At 49.4% G+C, this 18987-nt stretch overlaps 1 protein-coding gene across 1 annotated transcript in view; it reads right to left on the bottom strand.

Annotated features, from left to right (window-relative positions):
* Positions 1-18987, bottom strand: part of Galnt2 (polypeptide N-acetylgalactosaminyltransferase 2) — a 140390-nt gene that overhangs the window by 16286 nt on the left and 105117 nt on the right. Inside the window, exons 4-8 of the mRNA XM_076572317.1 lie at positions 10383-10481; positions 10080-10147; positions 9798-9863; positions 2873-2994; positions 1004-1091 (exon numbers count right to left, since the gene is read on the bottom strand). Coding sequence (XP_076428432.1) covers positions 1004-1091; positions 2873-2994; positions 9798-9863; positions 10080-10147; positions 10383-10481 — 443 coding nt within the window. The remainder of the gene's footprint in view (positions 1-1003; positions 1092-2872; positions 2995-9797; positions 9864-10079; positions 10148-10382; positions 10482-18987) is intronic.

Below are 18987 nucleotides of genomic sequence, written 5' to 3'. Positions count from 1 at the left end.
CTGGACCAGGACCTTTCAGGGCCCAGCGACACAAGATCTTACATGCTGAGTGTGACAGTGTGATGGTGCGGGCCCGTAATCTCAGCACTCATGAGAACTGCTAAGGCAAGAGATCTTGGGTTCTAGGCCAGCTTTAGCTAAATAGTGGGGGGCGGGGGGGAAGCTGTCTTCCACCCTACTCTTTGCTTTTGTGGATTTAGGGGATATGGGCTGCTAGAGCAGGGGACAGTATAACCCGCTCCATCTGGGTGTAGCAATGGCTTCACAGCCATGGCTAATACAGTCTCCTTCCCACTGGAGCCTCAACAAGTCTTAAGAAGCAAAGGAAAATCTTGGACAAATTTCTCGAGGGTTCCTGGAGGACAACAAGAAGGTAACATCTGTAGGCTATGTGGCCCCAGAACATGCTGGTCCATTCACAAAAACAAAGGCCACCCAGTGGTGAAGCAGGTTGTGGTTGGGTGGCTGGGAAGGAAGGACCATGGTCCAAGCTTGAGCACAAAGGTAGGACGAGCCCCTGGTGGGCAGGCAGTTAAGGAGGCCAGCAGCAGGATGGCAGGACTCCAGGGCAGCAAGCTGGCAGGGCATGTAGGCTATAAGAGGAAGGGCTGGGACAGGCGGAGGACACAGAAACAGGTTCCAGGCCCACTCTGCAAATCCTCAGCGTTATGTAGTTTCTTGCTGGTAGCAGCTCTGGAGCCCCTCAGCCCAGCCCAGGAGTGGTAAAGGCTCCTCTACTCCAATCTGCAGGGACGTCACACAGTCCCCTAGCTGTAGTAGTAACAGCTCCAGGAGAGAGAGGGATAGGATGATAGGGTGGTGGATGGGGCTGGTGTTTCTGCCGGGGAAGCTGGGCCAATCCCTTCTGTGGGGTACCAGTCAGAGCCCACACTATAATATGAATTCTGCTGTCAATGTCACTGTTGACCACAGGACAGCAGTGGTCAGGAGCCTAGCCAGACAGAACAAGCCAGCAGGTAGACCAATCACAGCTGACACCTACCACCCTTGAGGTCAGCAGAGGCACCCACATACTGGAAGTTGTCCATGTTAATGACATCAATAATGGGGGATACAACCCGGGTCCTGTCCTGGGCAGGGACAAAGGAAGGAAAGAATACTTGTTACGACCCCAGCAAAGCAAAAGCCACCATCCCAACAGGCCTTCCCATTAGATGCCACTGTCGCAAGATGGGCAAGGGTGGTGGCATGAGAGGGGACAGCTGAGAACGGGACACTCTGCTACTTCTTCTCCCAGCTAAAGGCCCAGGCTGTGCAGTGGCCCCGAGTCAACTCCTAAATGTCAACCGTGGGTAGATTTCAGTGTCCCAGAGCTAAGCTCGGCCACTTTATGGCTGCCACCCTCTCACTACACTGGAGCAGCTCAGGAATGAACTCATGGCTGAAGTGCCTCCACCCCAAAGCCAGGAACAATTTCTGGGTGCAGACGGCATGAGAGGTGGAAGTCATCACCTCCACAGCAACTGACTGGAGTTTTCCGACCCTAACTCAACTCCTGTGATTCCACCAGACACGCCTACCTTCCACTGACCCGTTTTTTCACGCCACAGTGCCCCTTTGCTGAGACCAAACACAAGGCCTTTGACCTCTTCAGACCTTCATGTCAGCTCTGCCTCATGCTGACAGTTGATAAAAGAGAAGGCGTGTGGTCTCTGAGTTACAGAGTATTGTTAGCCAGAGAAAGACTCAAAGAGGTTCAGCAACAGGACCGGCAGAGCTCTGCACTGCTCAGGGGTGGTACAAAGTCCCACCTGCCTGCTTGCAGGCTGACGGGAAACAAGCGTTGGGCCATGGAGATCAGGCTGGCCCTGAAAAGCTGAGCATCATCTGCTTTACACTCCTTCTGCTGAGAAGAGATTACAAGAACCCCTCAGCTATGGGGGAATAAAGGGGAGGGGACTGTGACATCTCCCGTGAGCTGGCAACCCCATGAACCTCCGCACGGAGGGAAGCTAGCCCTAGCTCTGCTTTCTAGTGTGACGGCCTAGCAGAGTGAGAAGCTGTGGGTTAGACCACCAGGGCAGGTGCCTGACACAGATGGGTGTGGAAGAGAGGGGGGGCCTGGCTAAGGGTGGAGCAGAGCCTACACAACAGCCTGACCGACCCCCACGTGATTCTGGACGTTACTCAAGTCCCCTGAAGGCCAGTGTCCTCGCTGATCAGATGAGGGGAAGCACGAAGTGTGCCACCGAGCCCAGTAAGGCCAGAGACAGGACGTCCAGCAACCTTTGGTCGCTTAGTATTTTGCGACTTGTTGCTGTTGCTCTTGTGCTGTGTGGCAGGCAGAACGCGTTCACTGTTTCCTTTCATACGCTCACTTCACTGCCCCAAGGAAGCACTTCCATAGCAGCCAGGAAGGCAAGCCAGGAAGGCAAGCAGAAGTCAAGAGAAATAACACTAAGCTAAACACAGTACAAGTGGGGATGCTTCTAGAAGGCAGAGTGAGGCCAAAGGCCACTTGACAAGCCCACCAAGGGCACTGTGGTAACCTGTTTGCTTCTCCTTGTAGGTCTGGAAGAGGTGGTCAGTCTGTCCTTACCAGGGTAGAGGACTATCACTGCAGCCACCCCCATCCTTCTCCAGACATCCCATCAGATGGTACTCCTACCAACGGGCTACCCTGCTGGCCACATATCTTCCTGCATGTGAGCAGGGAAGGTACTCCCCCGTGACTGGCCACTTCTTCCCAGGCTCCAGCCAGCTTCAAGGAACCTGTGTTCCTCAGACAAAGTGACTGTTCTGTATCAATGGGACACCATGAAACAATGTCTAGGGCACCAGCTTCCTTCCCAGTGTCAAGAAAACCCACGGCCACTGTGTGCAGCACACCCTCTGTGTGAGCGAGGCTCACCTCAGCAACCCGCTCCAGCAGCGGTTCCAGCCATCGCTCGTTACATTCGCAGTGACTGTCCAGGAAGGTCAGGACCTTGGCCTGGGCAGCGTCGGCACCCCGGACCCGAGAGCGCATCAGACCTGTGAAGATAAGTTCAAAGTACATGAGAGAGCTCCACCTGAGAGCCTTCCTGGCATGGCCAGCAGCACCAACGCCCTGTCACAGAAGAGCTGTCCATCAGTTGTGGGTATAATAGCACTGCTCTGCAGTCTCTGGGGTAGAGGCCCAGCAGGACTTCAAAGCGCTCATCAGATGATGGGAAAGACAACTTTCCTAAGGCTACTGACCTGGAGGAAGGAAGTTACCTTAGCAAACACCCAAAGCATGATCTGAAAACATTGTGCTGTCGTGACTCCAGTTCCCTTCTGAGATAAGGAAGGTGCCATTCCACACCCTGACAGCTAATGGTGCCAGGTCTGGCGGTCACAGTATCTGCTGCAATGTAAACAGCTTTGTTTTCATAAAACAGGGGCATCAAGTCAAAACCCAGCTAAGGCTTGTGAACAGTTGTTGACAAGTACTTCATCATGACACAGTCTTTTCGTCAGCCTTGTACTGACCCTGGGAGACACTCCACATCTGGATGGGATGTGAATCCCTCACGGTGAGCAAGGACGACTGCTTTAAGTTCCTTTTTACAGTAGTAAAATGGAGTTTTGATTAATCTTATTGTGGTGGTTTGAATAGGAATGGTCCCCAGAGACTCATGGGTTGGAATGCTTGGCCCATAGGGAGTGGCACTATTAGGTGGTGTGGCCTTGTTGGAGGAAGTGTGTCACTGTGGGGGTAGGCTTTGAAGTCTCATGCTCAAGCTGTGCCCAGCGTGGGACATAGTCTCCTTCTGCTGCTTGCAGATCAAGATGTAGAACTTAGTTCCTTCTCCAGCACCATGTCTGCATGCTGTCATGTCCTGCCTTGATGATAATGAACTAAACCTCTGAAACTGTAAACTAGCCCCAATTAAATGTTTTCCTTTATAAGAGTTGCAGTGGAAATGTTGTCTCTTCACAGCAGCTGAAACACTAACTAAGACATTAACTGCATGTTACATCAGGGAAAAAGATAAGATTTCCAACTCCAAGCCATATGAACCCTGGCTCAGGAAATGGATACAACTGTGGGGCTGTTTGAAAGGGCTTCCAAGAAGTCACTCAGGTTAGAAACTTGGGGAGATTCAATGCTTGAAAGCGGGAGTCGCAGAGTGAGACCAGGTCTGCGTGGGCTTGCCCTCACTTCCCAGAGTCCCCTCCCACCTGTTGCAATACAGTTCTTCCAGCTTCAGGTGTCAGGGGACCAAGTGCAGGACTTCTGGAATGGCTGGAAAGGAAAACAAGAAAGCCCCAAATCTGGTGAGAAGCCCCTGACACCTGTCGCTGACTCTTGGCTCAGGTAGCCACAGGAGCAGAGCAGCTGGAGAAGAGCAGTGGCCAGAGGGGCCGAGGCCTCAGCTGCTCTCTCCAGTGGACACAGGCTTTGGAATGTGAGTTTACTCTTATTTACTCTTGCTGAGTAAACAATGTTTGGGAAAAACCTCTGCCCTCCTACAGAAATTATAGAAGGATCACATTTAGAATACAATTGTTTTGTGAATAAGGGCTCTACTCAAAATGCACCTGTCTGAACAGAAAGTACAGAGAAGCACCCACATCATGTGTAAACCCAAGGTCTTCAGCCAGTGTAGGACTTGGCTATTAAGCTCACCCGCACCCTCCAAAAGCTCCCATGTTGAAGCCTTGGTCCCCAGGTGTGGTGCTGAGGGGTGAGTGGGCTGTAAAGGCTGCCAGTCTTATCAGTGAATAACTCATCCATGTCAAACTGGATGACATGGATGTGGTGGCACTATGGGAGATGGAGATGGAGCGATGTAGGTGGGGCCCGGCTGGAGGAACTGGGTCACTACAAGGGTACATCTTCCCAGACCCTTCCCTGCTTTCTGGTTGAGCAGAGATGAGCAATCCCGCTCCACCATAGTCTTCTGCACTGTGGTGCTGACCTGACCTCAGGCCCGAGTGACAGGACCAAGTGACATGGGTTGAAAGCCTGAGCCATAAGCCCAAATCACCTTTTCTCCCTTTAAGTTTCTTTTTTAGGAATTTTGTCTCAGAAGTGAAGAACACAGCTGGTGATTACATTTCCCTGAATATCAAAGGCTAATATTCTATGGAGAAAAATGAAATGACTCAGAATATCTACAGTACATCATTCAGAACATTCATCACACAGTGAGACATCAGTAGACAAGAGAAGGAATAAGAGAATGTGTACCACACCCAAGAGGGGGAAAACAAGCTTCCACTCAAAGTCACCCTGAGATGACTCAGATGTTGGAATTAAAAGATGAAGATTTAAAAATGTCTATTACTATGTTCAAGAGCTCATGGGAAATGATGGCTTTAATGAGTGAACAGGTAGGAAATCTCAGAAGAGAAGTAGAAACTGTAAGAAGAGTTAACTGGGTATTCCAAAAATGAAATTATCTCCAATGAGAACTCACTGGGTGATCTTCAAGGCAGAGCTGGCAGAAGGACCAGGGAACTTGAAAACAGTCAACAGAAATACATTGCCCAGGAAAATGGAGACAGAAACAGGAGGAGCAAAAAGCTTAAGTGATCATGAGAGCATGGGATGTAGTTAGATGCAGCCGGAGTCCAAGAGCGATGCCAGATTTGCACCTGAGGACGTGATGGCCAATCCTTCTCTAAATCTGTGGAAAACAGCAACTTACATAGTCTAGAGGATTTGGGCAGACCTGAAGCAGGAGAGACATAAAGAAAATGAGGGCTAGGTGGAGACACCAATAAAGACTCAGGAGGGTAGCAGGTGCCAACGACCTGTCACATGCAAGGGATGACAATTGTGGGAGCCCGTTCTGGGGTTCCTGGTGGCTTTACCCAGCAGGTCCGAATAGAGGATGATCAGGACCACGGGCCTGAGTGCAGGTGTCTGAGATGGCCTGCACTTGGCTGTGCTGGGGGAGGAGGTCTTTTGCTCCACCCCTTGGCGTCTCTATAAAAACCCTGGACCAGAGACAGTCCGGGCCCGTTGGAATAGGTTCCAGGCCCTCTCGAGGCTATCCTTTATTTTCTATCTGTTTATCTCCACAAGATTCTCCGCTATAAATCCTTCTATCTAATATTTCCTGCTGCTCGCACTCAAGAAAACTCTGGGAAGCTGTGGGGGTGGTGGGTAAACGCCCCACAGACAATATGTATTATGACAATGTTCTGAAAAATGGCTCAGGTTAAAAGTACTCTCTGTTCTTTCAGAAGACTGAGGTTCAGTTCCCAACACCCGTGTCAGGTAGCTTTCAATCATATGCAGGCAGTTCCAGCTCTAGGGAATCTGGTGTTCTCTTCTGGCCTCTGAAGGTACACACACGTACACACACACACACACACACACGCACGCACGCACGCACGCACGCACGCACGCACGCACGCACGAACGCACGCACGCACGCACACGAAGAAAGAAGTAGACAAATAGAAGACAGAGGCAGACCCTGCAACAACATTTTAAAGAGCTGAGAGAGGAACTCACAGTCAAGTCAGAACTCTCAGCTGAGAAAACACCCTGTAATAACATAGGAGAAAGAGTCTTCCAATAGAGAAGCTGACGGAGAGTCCTTGAAGGACGTGTCTGGGCTGAAGAAGTGTGAACATGTAAAGGGAGCAGCAGACTTGTGGCAAAGTCTCCCAGTCCAGCTCTCTAATCTTTAATTTCTCCACAGTACCTGAGGGTTTGAGGTGAGATCTCTAACATTGCATTAGGGTTTACAACTCACTAGAGGAGAGGTCGCAGCATTGGTACACAGGACGGGGCGGGGGAGGGGGGGACTAGGCTCAGGGCTTACGGACGGTGGTACCAACTTCAAGCTTACTGTCGTGAGCTGAATCTGTTTGTTTCCTTGGAGGAGCTACAGACTTGGCTCCTTGGGACCACATTCTCTGCTACTAATTAACTGTCATCTGTGCCATGGTTCACATGTGGGGCTTGAGATCGGTGTGCACACACAGCTTTGTCATGCATCTGAACTTCATGTACTTTTCTGCTCAGCTGCCACACCTGCTGCTGTCCCACACAGGCCATGATCTGGCTTCCCACATCTCACCATTGGAAACAGTACAGCTCTTTCCAAAGAAGCACCTTAGCTAAGATGACGCGAGGGCTAACATTTAGACACTGTTCTGAGTGCTGAGTGGACTGAAGTGATTTATCAGTTATTCTTTCTTCCCCTTCCATCCCTACTCTTCCTGCTTCTTTTCTGACCCCTTGTTGACCCCTTTCTAGGTGGGAGAGTGGGGCAGAAACTGAGTTGGAAACCAGTTATCTGGTAGGCTGTTTGGGGAAGAATTGGGGATCAGATGCTCTTTGGTTTACTCCAGGCTGGAGGGACTGACTTGAGTCATGCAGCAGAGCTGTTGAGGGTGAGGAGGACTTCACTGTCTGTGTGGGATGGGCTGGTAGCAGTGGCCTCAGCCACTGCTCTGATGTGAGTCCAGGGAGCCTTCTGTTACTGGCTCTGTGCCTTTCTCAGGGGATTCTTTTTTCCTTAGGCTATTCTTTGGCCCCAGCTGAAGACTGTCCTTCTCTACAGAGCCTCATTTCCTTTGTGTCTGCTGAATGAGCATTTCCTGACTGATGTCACTGTGCACTGAGCACCCCCACCCCGCCCCGCCCCCACATGCACTTACTAATGTGCTGCCCTGCAATTTCAAGCAGGCTGTATTCTAATTTCACATTCATATTTATTTCCAAAATTAAAATGCAAGCAGCCCAAAGGCAGGAATAAAAGCCTTCACACTTATCTTTGTGCCTTCTAGTGTCTAGCGTAGTGTAAAGCACATATTGAATGTTTAATAAATGCATGATTTTTTTTTTTTTTTTTTTAAGATTCTGGGGTCTGGATAGATGACACAGTAGTTAAGAGCACTTGCTGCTCTTCCAGAGAATCTGAGTTGGTTTCCAGCACCCACCTCAGGCAGCTCATAACCTTCTGTAACTCCAGCTCTGGGGAATCAGATACCTTCTTCACCTGCACACATGTGACATTTCCTACACACAGACACACATAAATTAAAAAAAAAAAAATCCTTGCTGGGCTGGAGAGTTGGCTCAGCAGTTAATAGCATCGCTGTTTTTCCAGAAGACCTGGGTTTGGTTTGCAGCACCCACATGGTGGTTCACAACTGTCTGTAAGTCCAGCTCCAGGGGATCTGACACCCTCCTCTGGCACCAAGCTCACATGTGGTGGATAGATATACATGTGGGAAAACATCCATAAACATAAAGTCAAAAACCAACAAACCCTTGTAAGAACACCTTCCTGTCTTGACTGGAGCTGCGTATGGGGACCTGGAAGAGAAAGTCTGCACTGACTAGGGATTCAAATGCCACTCCTGCGTCCTTGTCAGCCTCCTAGAGGGGAGTGGCAAAACGCCATCACTCTGACTACTGGAAACTGGAAGAGGACTAGCTCCAAACAGTCACACACCTGAGTCTCACTGAGAAGCTTCCAGACTCTGTAGTGGGAAGGCAGTCTTTTCCATAACTGCCCACACAGATGAGACTGACAGCTGGTGAGGAGTTGGCATTTGTGAAACCACATCAACATGAAATGACAGCTCTCTCTCCCTGTTCAGGACGGTTCTCCCTCAGCGGGCTGTCAAACTTGGATCTGTGATTATATCACATGCCTGGAACATGGAGACACTGCACTCCTTAGAACTAAGTCTTAATGCTTTTTCTAAACTTTTGCAGTCAAGGGACTGATGGGACTTGTCGGCTGTGAGTGAAAGACAGCAGCCAATTTTCCCAATGTGTAAATACAAATGTGGTTTGAAAATTTGGCCTTACATATCAACAGTTCCGATTAGTTAAGCTGTGACTGTTTTTCTTGCATCTGCTGGGACAGGGCTCTGGTGGAGGGAGAGAAACAGACAACTGCTGTTCCCCTGAGTAGTTCCATTGGGCCAGGAGAGATGGGAACAAGAATCCCCGAGGAAGCTGTATCTATGTGGAAGGCCCTGCGGACTGCCCGACTGACTAGAACTTCATAGAAAGTTTGAATGTTGCAGATCACAAGCCAAAATTATCTTGGCTCCTCTTGTTTTTATTAAATTTTAATTTCACGTGCATGGGCATTTTTGTCTGCATGTATGTATATCTGTGTACCATATGCACAGACAGCTGTGAGCAGCCATGTGGGTGCTGGGGCTCGAACCTGGGTCCTCTGGAAGAGCAGCCAGTGCTCTTAACTGTGGAGCCATCTCTCCAGCCCCCCTGGCCTGTCTGCTCGTACCAAGGTGACAAAGCATCCTGGTGACTGCAGATTTTCAGGAGGTCACTGCATGCCAACCTCAAAGCCAAGAATGTCATCAGAGACTCTGTCCCCTCTGCTCGGCTGTCACTTGTCTAATTAATGTCCCCACCCATATACTTTGTAAGCACCCTGACTTGTGACTTTAAGCTCACGACACCCCTTCCACAGCAGATGTCATTCAGAACAATCTGACTCCTCCGGAGCAAGAGTGGTGGATGGCACTAACACCGGAGTCAATCTTGACTGTCAACTTGACAGGATTTAGGAGTCACCACGCATGTCTGAGGGGACTCTTCTAAGATAGGTCAAAAGTGGGTGGCCCGCTCCCATGGGCTGGGTCCTGGCTGCATATGGAGAAAGTGGGCTGAGCACCAGTACTCATTTCTGTCTGCTTGCTGCGGCCCACTGTGACCAGCTGCCGCACCTTCCTGCCATCACGATGCACTGCACCTTGGGAACTAGGAGCCCAAACAAACCCTTCCTTCCTTAAATTGCATCTGTCACACCAATGGGAAAAATACACACCATCTCCAAAGTGCTGCAAGAAAGGGACTCTCTTACCTTCCCGTCGGTCGTTCCTGAGGACCCTCACTTTCTCAATTTTCCCCAACAGGGCCCCGTCCTCAGCTAAGGAGAGAAAAGAGGCAGAGAATGGTGAACCCTGAGTCTACACAGGGCTCTAGGCTGGAGGCCACATACTCAGTCACCTTTTCCCTGGGGCCTCTGGAGGGCATCTCTTCCCTGCACCAGGTGCCTGCTGCGTGCTATACTGCATTAGGTCACTCCTCCCAGACACCCCCAAACCAGGAAGGCTGACGCCAGGGGTAAGGCTGTGAAACTCACGGTCATTGCTGTAGTCGTCCACCAGGATTATCTCCTTGATGAGATGCGGTGGACTCCTCTTAAGGACACTGAGGACAGACAAAGGGAAAGAGGGACAGAGCCTTGTAAGGGCAGAGCTCTGCTCCAAGCTGCCTCTCTCTTGTGGTCCCCAGCCTTGGCTAGAGGAGCCAATAGCTACCCCATACCCCATGCTTGGCAGCTGGATGACCTTGCCTGTAGCCCCTGCTGTCTGTGCCCGAGAAGCCGCTGTTTTAGGTACCTCCACCCTTCCTGTGAGATACAGGAGCTATCTGTTGGCCTCACCTGACCACCGTCCGCAGCAAGGCTGATCTGGCTTCATTGTGAAATGTGATTACCACGCTGGTGGCTGGCAGGTCCACCCGCCACTGCTTCCGCTGACACCTGAGGAAAAAGAAAGACTATCCTGTGGACAAAGGACACAACCAGCTGGGATCATCCCTGCCTGACAAGTAGAGTGGGCTGCCAAGACCAAAAGACTGTGGCCAGCCCATCAGCTGTGGGAGGTTCTGGAAGAGATGGGACACATGGAAAGAGAAGATACAACCAGATTCTGCTTACAGACAAGGGAGTTCTGTAAGCTGTATGAAGTGGAAGCAGGTTTCTAACATGCAAATTGTGTGTTCTAAAGCAGTGAAACCCTCCCACACTCAGGCAGACACACCTCAGCCATACACACGCCTGCCTCAGTCCTCAGCAGTTGTTTGTGGGGACTGGTGCCATTGATTTCTCTCCACTGTGCTCTGTAACCGGCGTGGGCTGCCTGGGTGACTGGCTCGTCAGTCACAACCCACTGGCTGCTGTCCTCCACAAGGTCTGCCAGCTTCCACGTAACCTGGCGACTGTGTTCATGGAAACAGCACTAGCAGGTGGGCAGGCACATTAGACTACCTGAAGCCCAAGGCCATAAGGACCTAGGCTGGCAAAGATGCCAGGGGGCACAGGACCTTCGTTCGACTCTGTGGATGCCTCACATGTGAAGACCAGTTTTAAAGACACCTCTTCTGGGCCTTGGCTGAAACATTCAAGTATCACATGGTCCAAGTACCCAGCACAATAGGATCCAGCTCAGCAGAACCCATGTGAGGAGTTCTTGCAGGCAAGTCTGGGGATGCCAGCACAGAGCAGTGTCCCAGTCTCTACACGGCCCTCTAGGGAGGGTGGAGGACTTGTCAGAGCCCCAGGAAACTGTCAGCTGTGTCTGGGTGCAGCCTGAGTCCTGAGTCGCCAACGGTGATGCCACTGACTCCAGAGTGGAGGGTTGAGAGGGTGTGCTGAACTGAGGAGGGAACTGTGAACCCCACGGGGGTCCAGTCCCTGCCCCAGGCTCCGCCATGGCCCTACACACTGAAGACTCAGTTTATCTGGCAGCTTCATCATCGGTCCCAATTAGTATCTATCTTGAATGAGAATAGGTGGGAGAAGGAGATGGACTTGGAAGAACCCTGGAGCTCAGTCATGGTTCAACATTCAACCACTGAGGTGGATGCTAGAGTGGCAGCTGCCGACAGCGGCACAGACGTTGAGAGGGCAAGCGCCAGGGCACATGTGCTCCCCTAGGACTGACAAAATGAGCTCAGACCCACAGACTTGAGCACAAGCAAGAAAAGCAGCGCAATTAGAAAGCAATTAGGCTAGGATTGCAGAAGGGGCGTCTTTGGTTAATTTTAGTCATTAGAGTAAGTTCCTTTTAATTAATCACCAAAAAAATGTGCAGCAGTTGTTTGGGGGGCTAAAGGGGAGTGAATTCTACAGTTAGTATCTGGTCTCACTGTAAATGAGCCTTCATGGACAAGCAGACTGATAAAAATGAGCAGAAAGTTGTATTAAAGATTCTGCAAAGCTTCAACTGTAAACAAGTCGCCGCATGATGTCACTGTCAAGAAGCCAACCTGTAATGCTCCAGGAGGAGGGCTCTGTGCTTGAGGCACCTCACCCTCTGCAGCCAAGTCTCCACTTAGACCAGAAGGAATGACTGAGCCAGCAGATCTGGGCTGAGAGACTCAATAAGGCTTACAGGGCTGGGTGGGAATGCGAGAAACACGGGGCAGCATTTTTCATTCTCAAATTGCTGGATTCTAGGTCCATCCAATCATGCCCTATTCTCTCGTTTTCCTTCTCTCTGCAGGAGCTCATCTTCCAGGAGCTTTTGGAAGTCTCCTGGGGCTCTGGAAGCATTTCTAGAAGAAGCAGGCTGCTGCTTCACACCATTTTATTAAAGCTCCTCTACATATTCATAAGGCATCGGGTTCTCAGTCTTAGCAATCATGAGGCTTCAGCAGGATCCCATCTTAAGGTAGAGGAGTAACAAGAAGAAACCAAAGGATCGCACACCCCATGGGTTGGAGTGTGTGCATGAATCCAGATAAGTCTCACACTCAACCAAGATGGGGCCCCAGGGGAATCTCTTTAAAAAACAATGAATTTTGCATTTAAAGAATCTTCTTGGTCCTGTCAGCCAGCCCTTGCCTCTCCAGAGGCAGTGGGAGCCAGGGTGGCAGCTGTTAAGAGTCACCTGCAGCTGGGGTCCCTTTTCCCAGAGCCACACCACTAGAAGCCTACTCTGGGCCTAGTTCACTTGAGGCTCCAAAGACTTGGTATGACACAGTCATTCGGGAAGCTTCCTGTCCATTAAAATGGCAACTTGACAAACCAGACACATAAAGAGAAAATACACACACACACACACACACACACACACACACACACACACACACACACGAGCAACACTAAATAGATTCAGCAGGTTGCATTTATATATATTCATAAATAGTAACAGTAATAATTAAAGAGAAAGAGGCCATGAATTTGAGCAGGGGGCAGTGGAGAGGCTGGGGGAAACTATATAAACACAGTATACATATATGAATTAAAAAAGTAAACTTAAAAGATTTTTAAAAATCTGTAGTTTAGCTAGAAATAAGTCCAGAAGAATCCTGCTTCTCCAGGACATGACTCTCACCTTTGCAAATACTGGGCCTTTTCCCTTCTCTGCTTCACTTTTCCCAACAGCAAACCAAAGCTACAGCTGACCCTCAGGGACAGACTGAATTCACAGTCTACATTCGCAGACTGAATGATCTGAATACTGTTGGTCCATTTGTAAAGAGTAATAGACGTCACTGTGACCAGCCCTTGATATGATGGCCTTACTGATCCTGGCACTGTCCATAGGTATCACAAGGGTAAGGCTGAGGACACACAGTGAGAAATTGACCAGAACATGTCACATACCTAAGGTGAGGGTCAAGTCCTGGCTACAATAAAGTCATCAAGGTGATGAGAGCCCCCAGGTCTCTTGGCAGGCAACATCAACTCATGTGACATCACGGCATTCGTTATGTAGCTCATTAGTTAATGTAGAGACCATAACAAACAGGCAGGTCTTCACTCTCCAGTCATGTCTTACCAGTCTGCAGTACTGCCAACTGGTTCAGAATTCTCACATGAAATGGCAGGTGACAATCAACAGTTATCATCCTTCCATGTCCCTTTACACCTCAACCCCCATTGTCAGTGGAGGGAACCACTACCCCAGATTTGGTGCTCAGTCATTCCTAGGTGTGTTTTCAATAAATCACATACATAAAAGACATAATACGTATTCCTGAACAACACATGGCATCAGGCTACACAGGCTCAGAGCTGATGTAGAGGATACACAGAGGATCACTGCTCGCCTGGGCATATCAGCTTTGCCACACAACCCTGCTGTGCTCAGGCCACACTGTCCCTTCCTGTTCTCCATCAGGAATAAGGAGGGGGCAATCTGTGTACCGAGGCACTCCCCTACAAACCCGAGGTCACACAGCCTCCCAATTCTCACCCCAAAGTGCTGAGACGGCAAATACGCACCACCGTGCCCAGCTCATGGTTTCTATTTCTTGAGTGATTCTGGTAATAACATTTTCCTAGAAAATTACCCATTCCCTTTAAGTTTAAAACGTCTTTGCTTAGAAGTGTACTTGCCATTTTCTTATGCCTTTAGCTGCTCTGGTTATTTCCCAGCAGACGTTATTAAACCATGTGCTCTGTTTTGGCTAACAGCTAGCCTTGGAGATGTATTTTTAAGATGAAGCTGCACACAATCCTCCGTGTTGTTTCACTTTTCTGGTGTGCTCACCTTCCTCCCTGCCTCCCCTCCTCCTCCTCTTTCAGGGTTATCCTGCTATCCTGCCACCTCGGGTAGGAACAGACCAGGCTGCCCCATACAAGGAACAAAGCTGACTTGGGTTATTTGTTCCCACCTGGAGACACGGGGAGTTCTGCTCTGGCCAAGAGGAAGTGAGTGGCGCCCTGGCTCTGTGAAGACAGCGGGGAGGTGCCTGCCTCTATCCTGAGCTGAGGTCTGCTCCTGCAGTCAAGTGGGAAGGTAAAGGGCTGGGAGCCCCGTGGCTGCTCTGACTTCCTCCCCACACTCAGCACTTGTATGCACAGGAGTCTCCACAACACGCTAACAGCCAAAAGTTCTGAAAGTCTGAGGAACTGAAAATAGACCCTCTGCTTCCTAGCTGGCATATGAATGTAGGAAGGGCTGTTCCCACCCTGGCACTGGGGCGTCGGCTGTGAGAAGAGCCAATGGCTACTGGAGGCCTGAATCTCCCGTCCTTCTGCTTGCCCACAGAAAATGCTGGATCAGTTCCTCTCAGTCAGGGGAAGACAGCTCTGTCATCTCAGTGGCTGCCATGGCAATTGCTACAATGCTCCCCAAAGGGTCCGGAACAGCACTGTCTACCACTGTGTGGCTAGGGCTTTTGCCGAGCCAGAGCTGACCACTGATATGGGGCTGGAAACTTGTTGCCCACTCAGGAGCTGGCACAGGGCAGGCAGCTGCTAAGACTACAGACTGCTGACCACCACAAAGCCAAGTTGGCCAGGAGTCACCAGACTCGTGTGCAGAGCTTAGTACAAAGCGGGTGCCTGGCTTGGTATTGTTCATGACCTGAACAAGCAGGCCAGGCAAAAAAAAAAAAAGAAAGAAAAAAAAAGAAACAAACAAACAAACAAAAACAAACAAACAAACAACAAAAAAAAAAAACACCTGGGCTATGCTGAAGCAGCTGTCCTTAGGTTCATTTTTAAAAAATACTTATTTTGTAAGTTCTCATATACACATGTACTTGTGTTAAGCCTATTTCCCACATACCCTCTTCCTTCCCAAGAGTCTCCTTTGTTTCAACCTAAACAGTTTCATTTCTACTTTTATGTTATACATATATGATTTTATGTATTTATCTAAAGTCTAGGATCCACAAATGAGAGAAAACATGACATCTTTCTGAGGTTGGCTTAATTCACTTAATACAATTATCCCATATTGCATCCATTTTCCTACAAATGGCATGACTTTGTTCCTTCTTTATGGCTGAAACAATCCCCGTTTCCCTGTCTTTTCCCACGCTGGTGGCACCAGGGCTGCCATAACCAAAGCCGCAATAAAAGCCAATGTGCAAGTGTCTTATCTGTGTGATCTTGACTTGGATGTCCTCTAGGTAAATCCCCAGGAGAGGTATGGCTGGGTCATCCAGAAAAGCTAGTCTTTGTTTGTGAAACCCCCACACTGACTTCCTTTAGAAGCCTGTGGAGAGATGCTACTCTGGTAGCAGTGTTCTGACATCCCTGCCCCTGACCACAGTCAACAGCACACAGAGCAGATCCAGCCACCAGCTAGATGTGCAGCATGGGCATGTTGGAAATGGTCCCACCCGTCCCCACCTGGGCCACATGCATGTCTCAAACTTTTTAATCTGCCTACCAAAATAACACAGGGCAGCTCCATATTTCAAGGTGGTTGCTATGGAATCTTCTAGAAGCCTAGATGAGCAACTGGATAACTTGTGAATTAGAAATGGAAACAGAAGGGGAAAAAAAACAGTTAAAAGAACCAAACCTACTGTTATATAATGTTTGCTTAATCAAACTGCTCTTAGTGACCCTCCCAACAGCAGGGGCAGGATATCCAGCCACCATCTGGCTTCTAGCCAGCCCTGATATCTACTCAGACTGTTCTGAGTCTTCTAACACCAGAAAGCCAAACCCTAAAATATTTAATGACCTTTGCAGGCTGCTCTGAAATTAAACTTCTTCTAAAGGTCGGGCTGCCAGCAGGTCTGACAAAGCCCTATTCACCCTGGGTTTGTTTGTCTCATGTCACCATGATTAACCTAAGACAGCCTTCTCACGTCCTGGAGCCTGGCACCACACACTGCAAACATAATAAGAGCCAAGTTCAAAACCACAACATTCATCATCTCAGGACATAAGACACAGCTTATCTTACTGGCCGCTCTGCCTCTGAAAGCTTCCTACCCTTTGCAAAGGTACACACACACACACACACACACAGAGAGAGAGAGAGAGAGAGAGAGAGAGAGAGAGAGAGAGAGAGAGAGAGAGAGAGAGAGAGAGAGAGAGACCAACAGAGCAGACCAGCCCTGCACACACTCCAGGGCGGCTGGCTGGAAAGGTGGTACCCAGTTCACAGAACAGTGTGCACCTGCAGACCCTCATCTGGTACTCTCAGCAAGCAGAGCTGTGTGAGGGACGGAGTCTCTTCAAGACTATTTATTATCTACACTCTCTACTGTCTCATGTTTTCCAGACACTAAATTCTAACTGAAATCTTTCAGAAGAGTCAAAAGCTATTGGTCACTGAGAAAATCACAGCCTTGGACAGAGCTGTGCCGAGTGCCCCCTTAGCCTCCCCAGGTCTCCCTCCCCGGCAGTATGCACTTGCTCTTAGGGCTGGAGTCATTTCTCAGAGTCCTTTGCACTCCTTCTTCCTGATGACAGCGACCCCTCCCAGAAGCTCAACTGCAGAGCAGCCAACAGGAACCACAATCCATTCCTCCCCCTTGCTTGACCAGCCGCCTACCTTGGTCCTCAGCTGTAGACTCGCTTTAATGGCAGCTTCCACAGTGTGGGATGGCCCAGTTTTGATGTCCGCAGAGCAGCCATGCCCGCATTTGCTCTAGTTCTCTGCTCTCCAGGTGGCTAAGTGCCAGGGCAACCTTCCCGGGGCTGTCTGGGGGAGTGGCTTACTCCCCTCCTCCGCCTGGCTCCCCCAGGCCAAGTGCCAGCGCCTCATGGCCGTGGCAGTTATTCTCCCTACATGGAGCTGAGGGGCAAGATCATGAGTTCTGCCAAGCAGGTGGTCTGGGAACCGCCTGACCATAGATGCCCCCAATGTATTTTGGCGTGTTTGGCAAACAGATGAGCTGGCAACTGCAGGCCGTTGTTGGCCCCTCTGTTCTCAAAGATGAAGGACAGACAGGCATTTAATCGTGGGGTGTGTGGAGGTGACCATGAAGCAGGAGGCTGTTAGCATCACACTGTGGACAGGACAGCACCACTGCCCATCTCTTCAAACACAGCCTGTGACCCGCTGAGCTCTCTCAACCCACTCACGGTGAGTGAACAGCATTTCTTTGGAGCCTTGGGGAAGATCAAGCTCCCTTTGATGACAAAATGGCAGGTACAATAACAAATAAGCTGGACCTGGGCCCCTAGACATCAACAGCTGCTGTATTTCAGTTTTCACCCAGGACACTGGGGCCTCTGTGGATCCGCAGGCAGGTGTGCCTACCCAGGAAGACAGACTCAGCCCTGTCACCCCCTTTCCTGTGGACTTTGATTTGTGAGGGTGAGCCTGTGATCTAAGAAAAGTTCACTTGCTTCTTGGGTCATAAGAAGCCACAGCTGATGTCGGCCCAAGGACTACAGCAGCAAGTCCTGGAGGCTTCTGGGACAGATCAGCTTCCAGGTCAGAGAAGAGAGCCATTGAAGAAAAGCACACTTCTGCCCCTTGGTGGCCACTGAAGAAAAGCCCACTTCTGCCCATTTGTGGCCACTGAAGAAAAGCCCACTTCTGCCCATTTGTGGCCACTGAAGAAAAGCCCACTTCTGCCCCTTGGTGGCTGGTCTGGAAACGATCATGATGTATGGAGCTGTGGCAACCTTCTTGCAACCACACAGGCAAAGACAAGGCAGAAAATGGTGCCCAGACATGGGGCAAGAATTTCCACCCAAAACCTGAGAAAGCTTAAAAAAAAAATGGGTTCTAAAACAGAGCCAAGAGCAGCTTCTTAGTTGTGTCTCTCAGGAAAGCTGTGATACAGAGACATGGAGGCCTGTGGGCTTTGCTACAGTATGGCAGGTTCACGGCTTACGGGCTTGAGCCAAGCAGCATGGCGGATTCCTGCCATGGTACACAGAGGCATCGCCAAGCCACACAGTACACTGCATGGTGGATTTAGCTTTTGCCAGTATTATAATAATAATAATAATAATAATAATAATAATAATAATAATAATAATAATAATAAAGAGGTTTCTGGGCTACACACTGCCTTAATGGAGGCATAGACCCACTGTTGCCGAGAGTTGGTGGTACACATGGCTCCCAGACCCACAGCTGGCAGTAAACATACCACCACCATGTTGGAAAACTGAGGTGAGTGGAGCCAGCAGCCAAAGCTGCCATTTCAGTCCTAGCAATGCTGCAGTTTAAAGCAACAGACTCACAATAAGGCAGATTCAGATGGAACAAGACTTTAAATGGTTTATAGTGTGTGTAAAAATGTATGTAGGCTTGGAAGAGAGAAGAAAATGAATATAGACAGTTATATAAAGAAATAGAAAGTTTTAAAAAATAAAGTCTTTAAAGAGATAGTAAAAATAATATAAAAATAAGCCATGTAAAGATGGAAATCACACAGAGTCTGGATTATATTGTCTTTGGGATTTTAACTGCAGAGAGACATTTGATTGTAAAAGCTGCTGAGTTAAATCAATATGTATATTTTAAAGGTATCTCAATTTCAGAATTTATGTCTAAGAATACATTGCTTTAGAAAGGAGGTTCTGCTTTTGTTTCCACAGAAGATGAGAA

Source organism: Peromyscus maniculatus, chromosome 5, assembly GCF_049852395.1.
Source record: "Peromyscus maniculatus bairdii isolate BWxNUB_F1_BW_parent chromosome 5, HU_Pman_BW_mat_3.1, whole genome shotgun sequence".
Classification (NCBI taxonomy): Eukaryota; Metazoa; Chordata; class Mammalia; order Rodentia; family Cricetidae; genus Peromyscus; species Peromyscus maniculatus.
The sequence above is the reverse complement of the archived record's forward strand: the minus strand, read 5'-3'. Positions and strand labels throughout refer to the sequence as shown.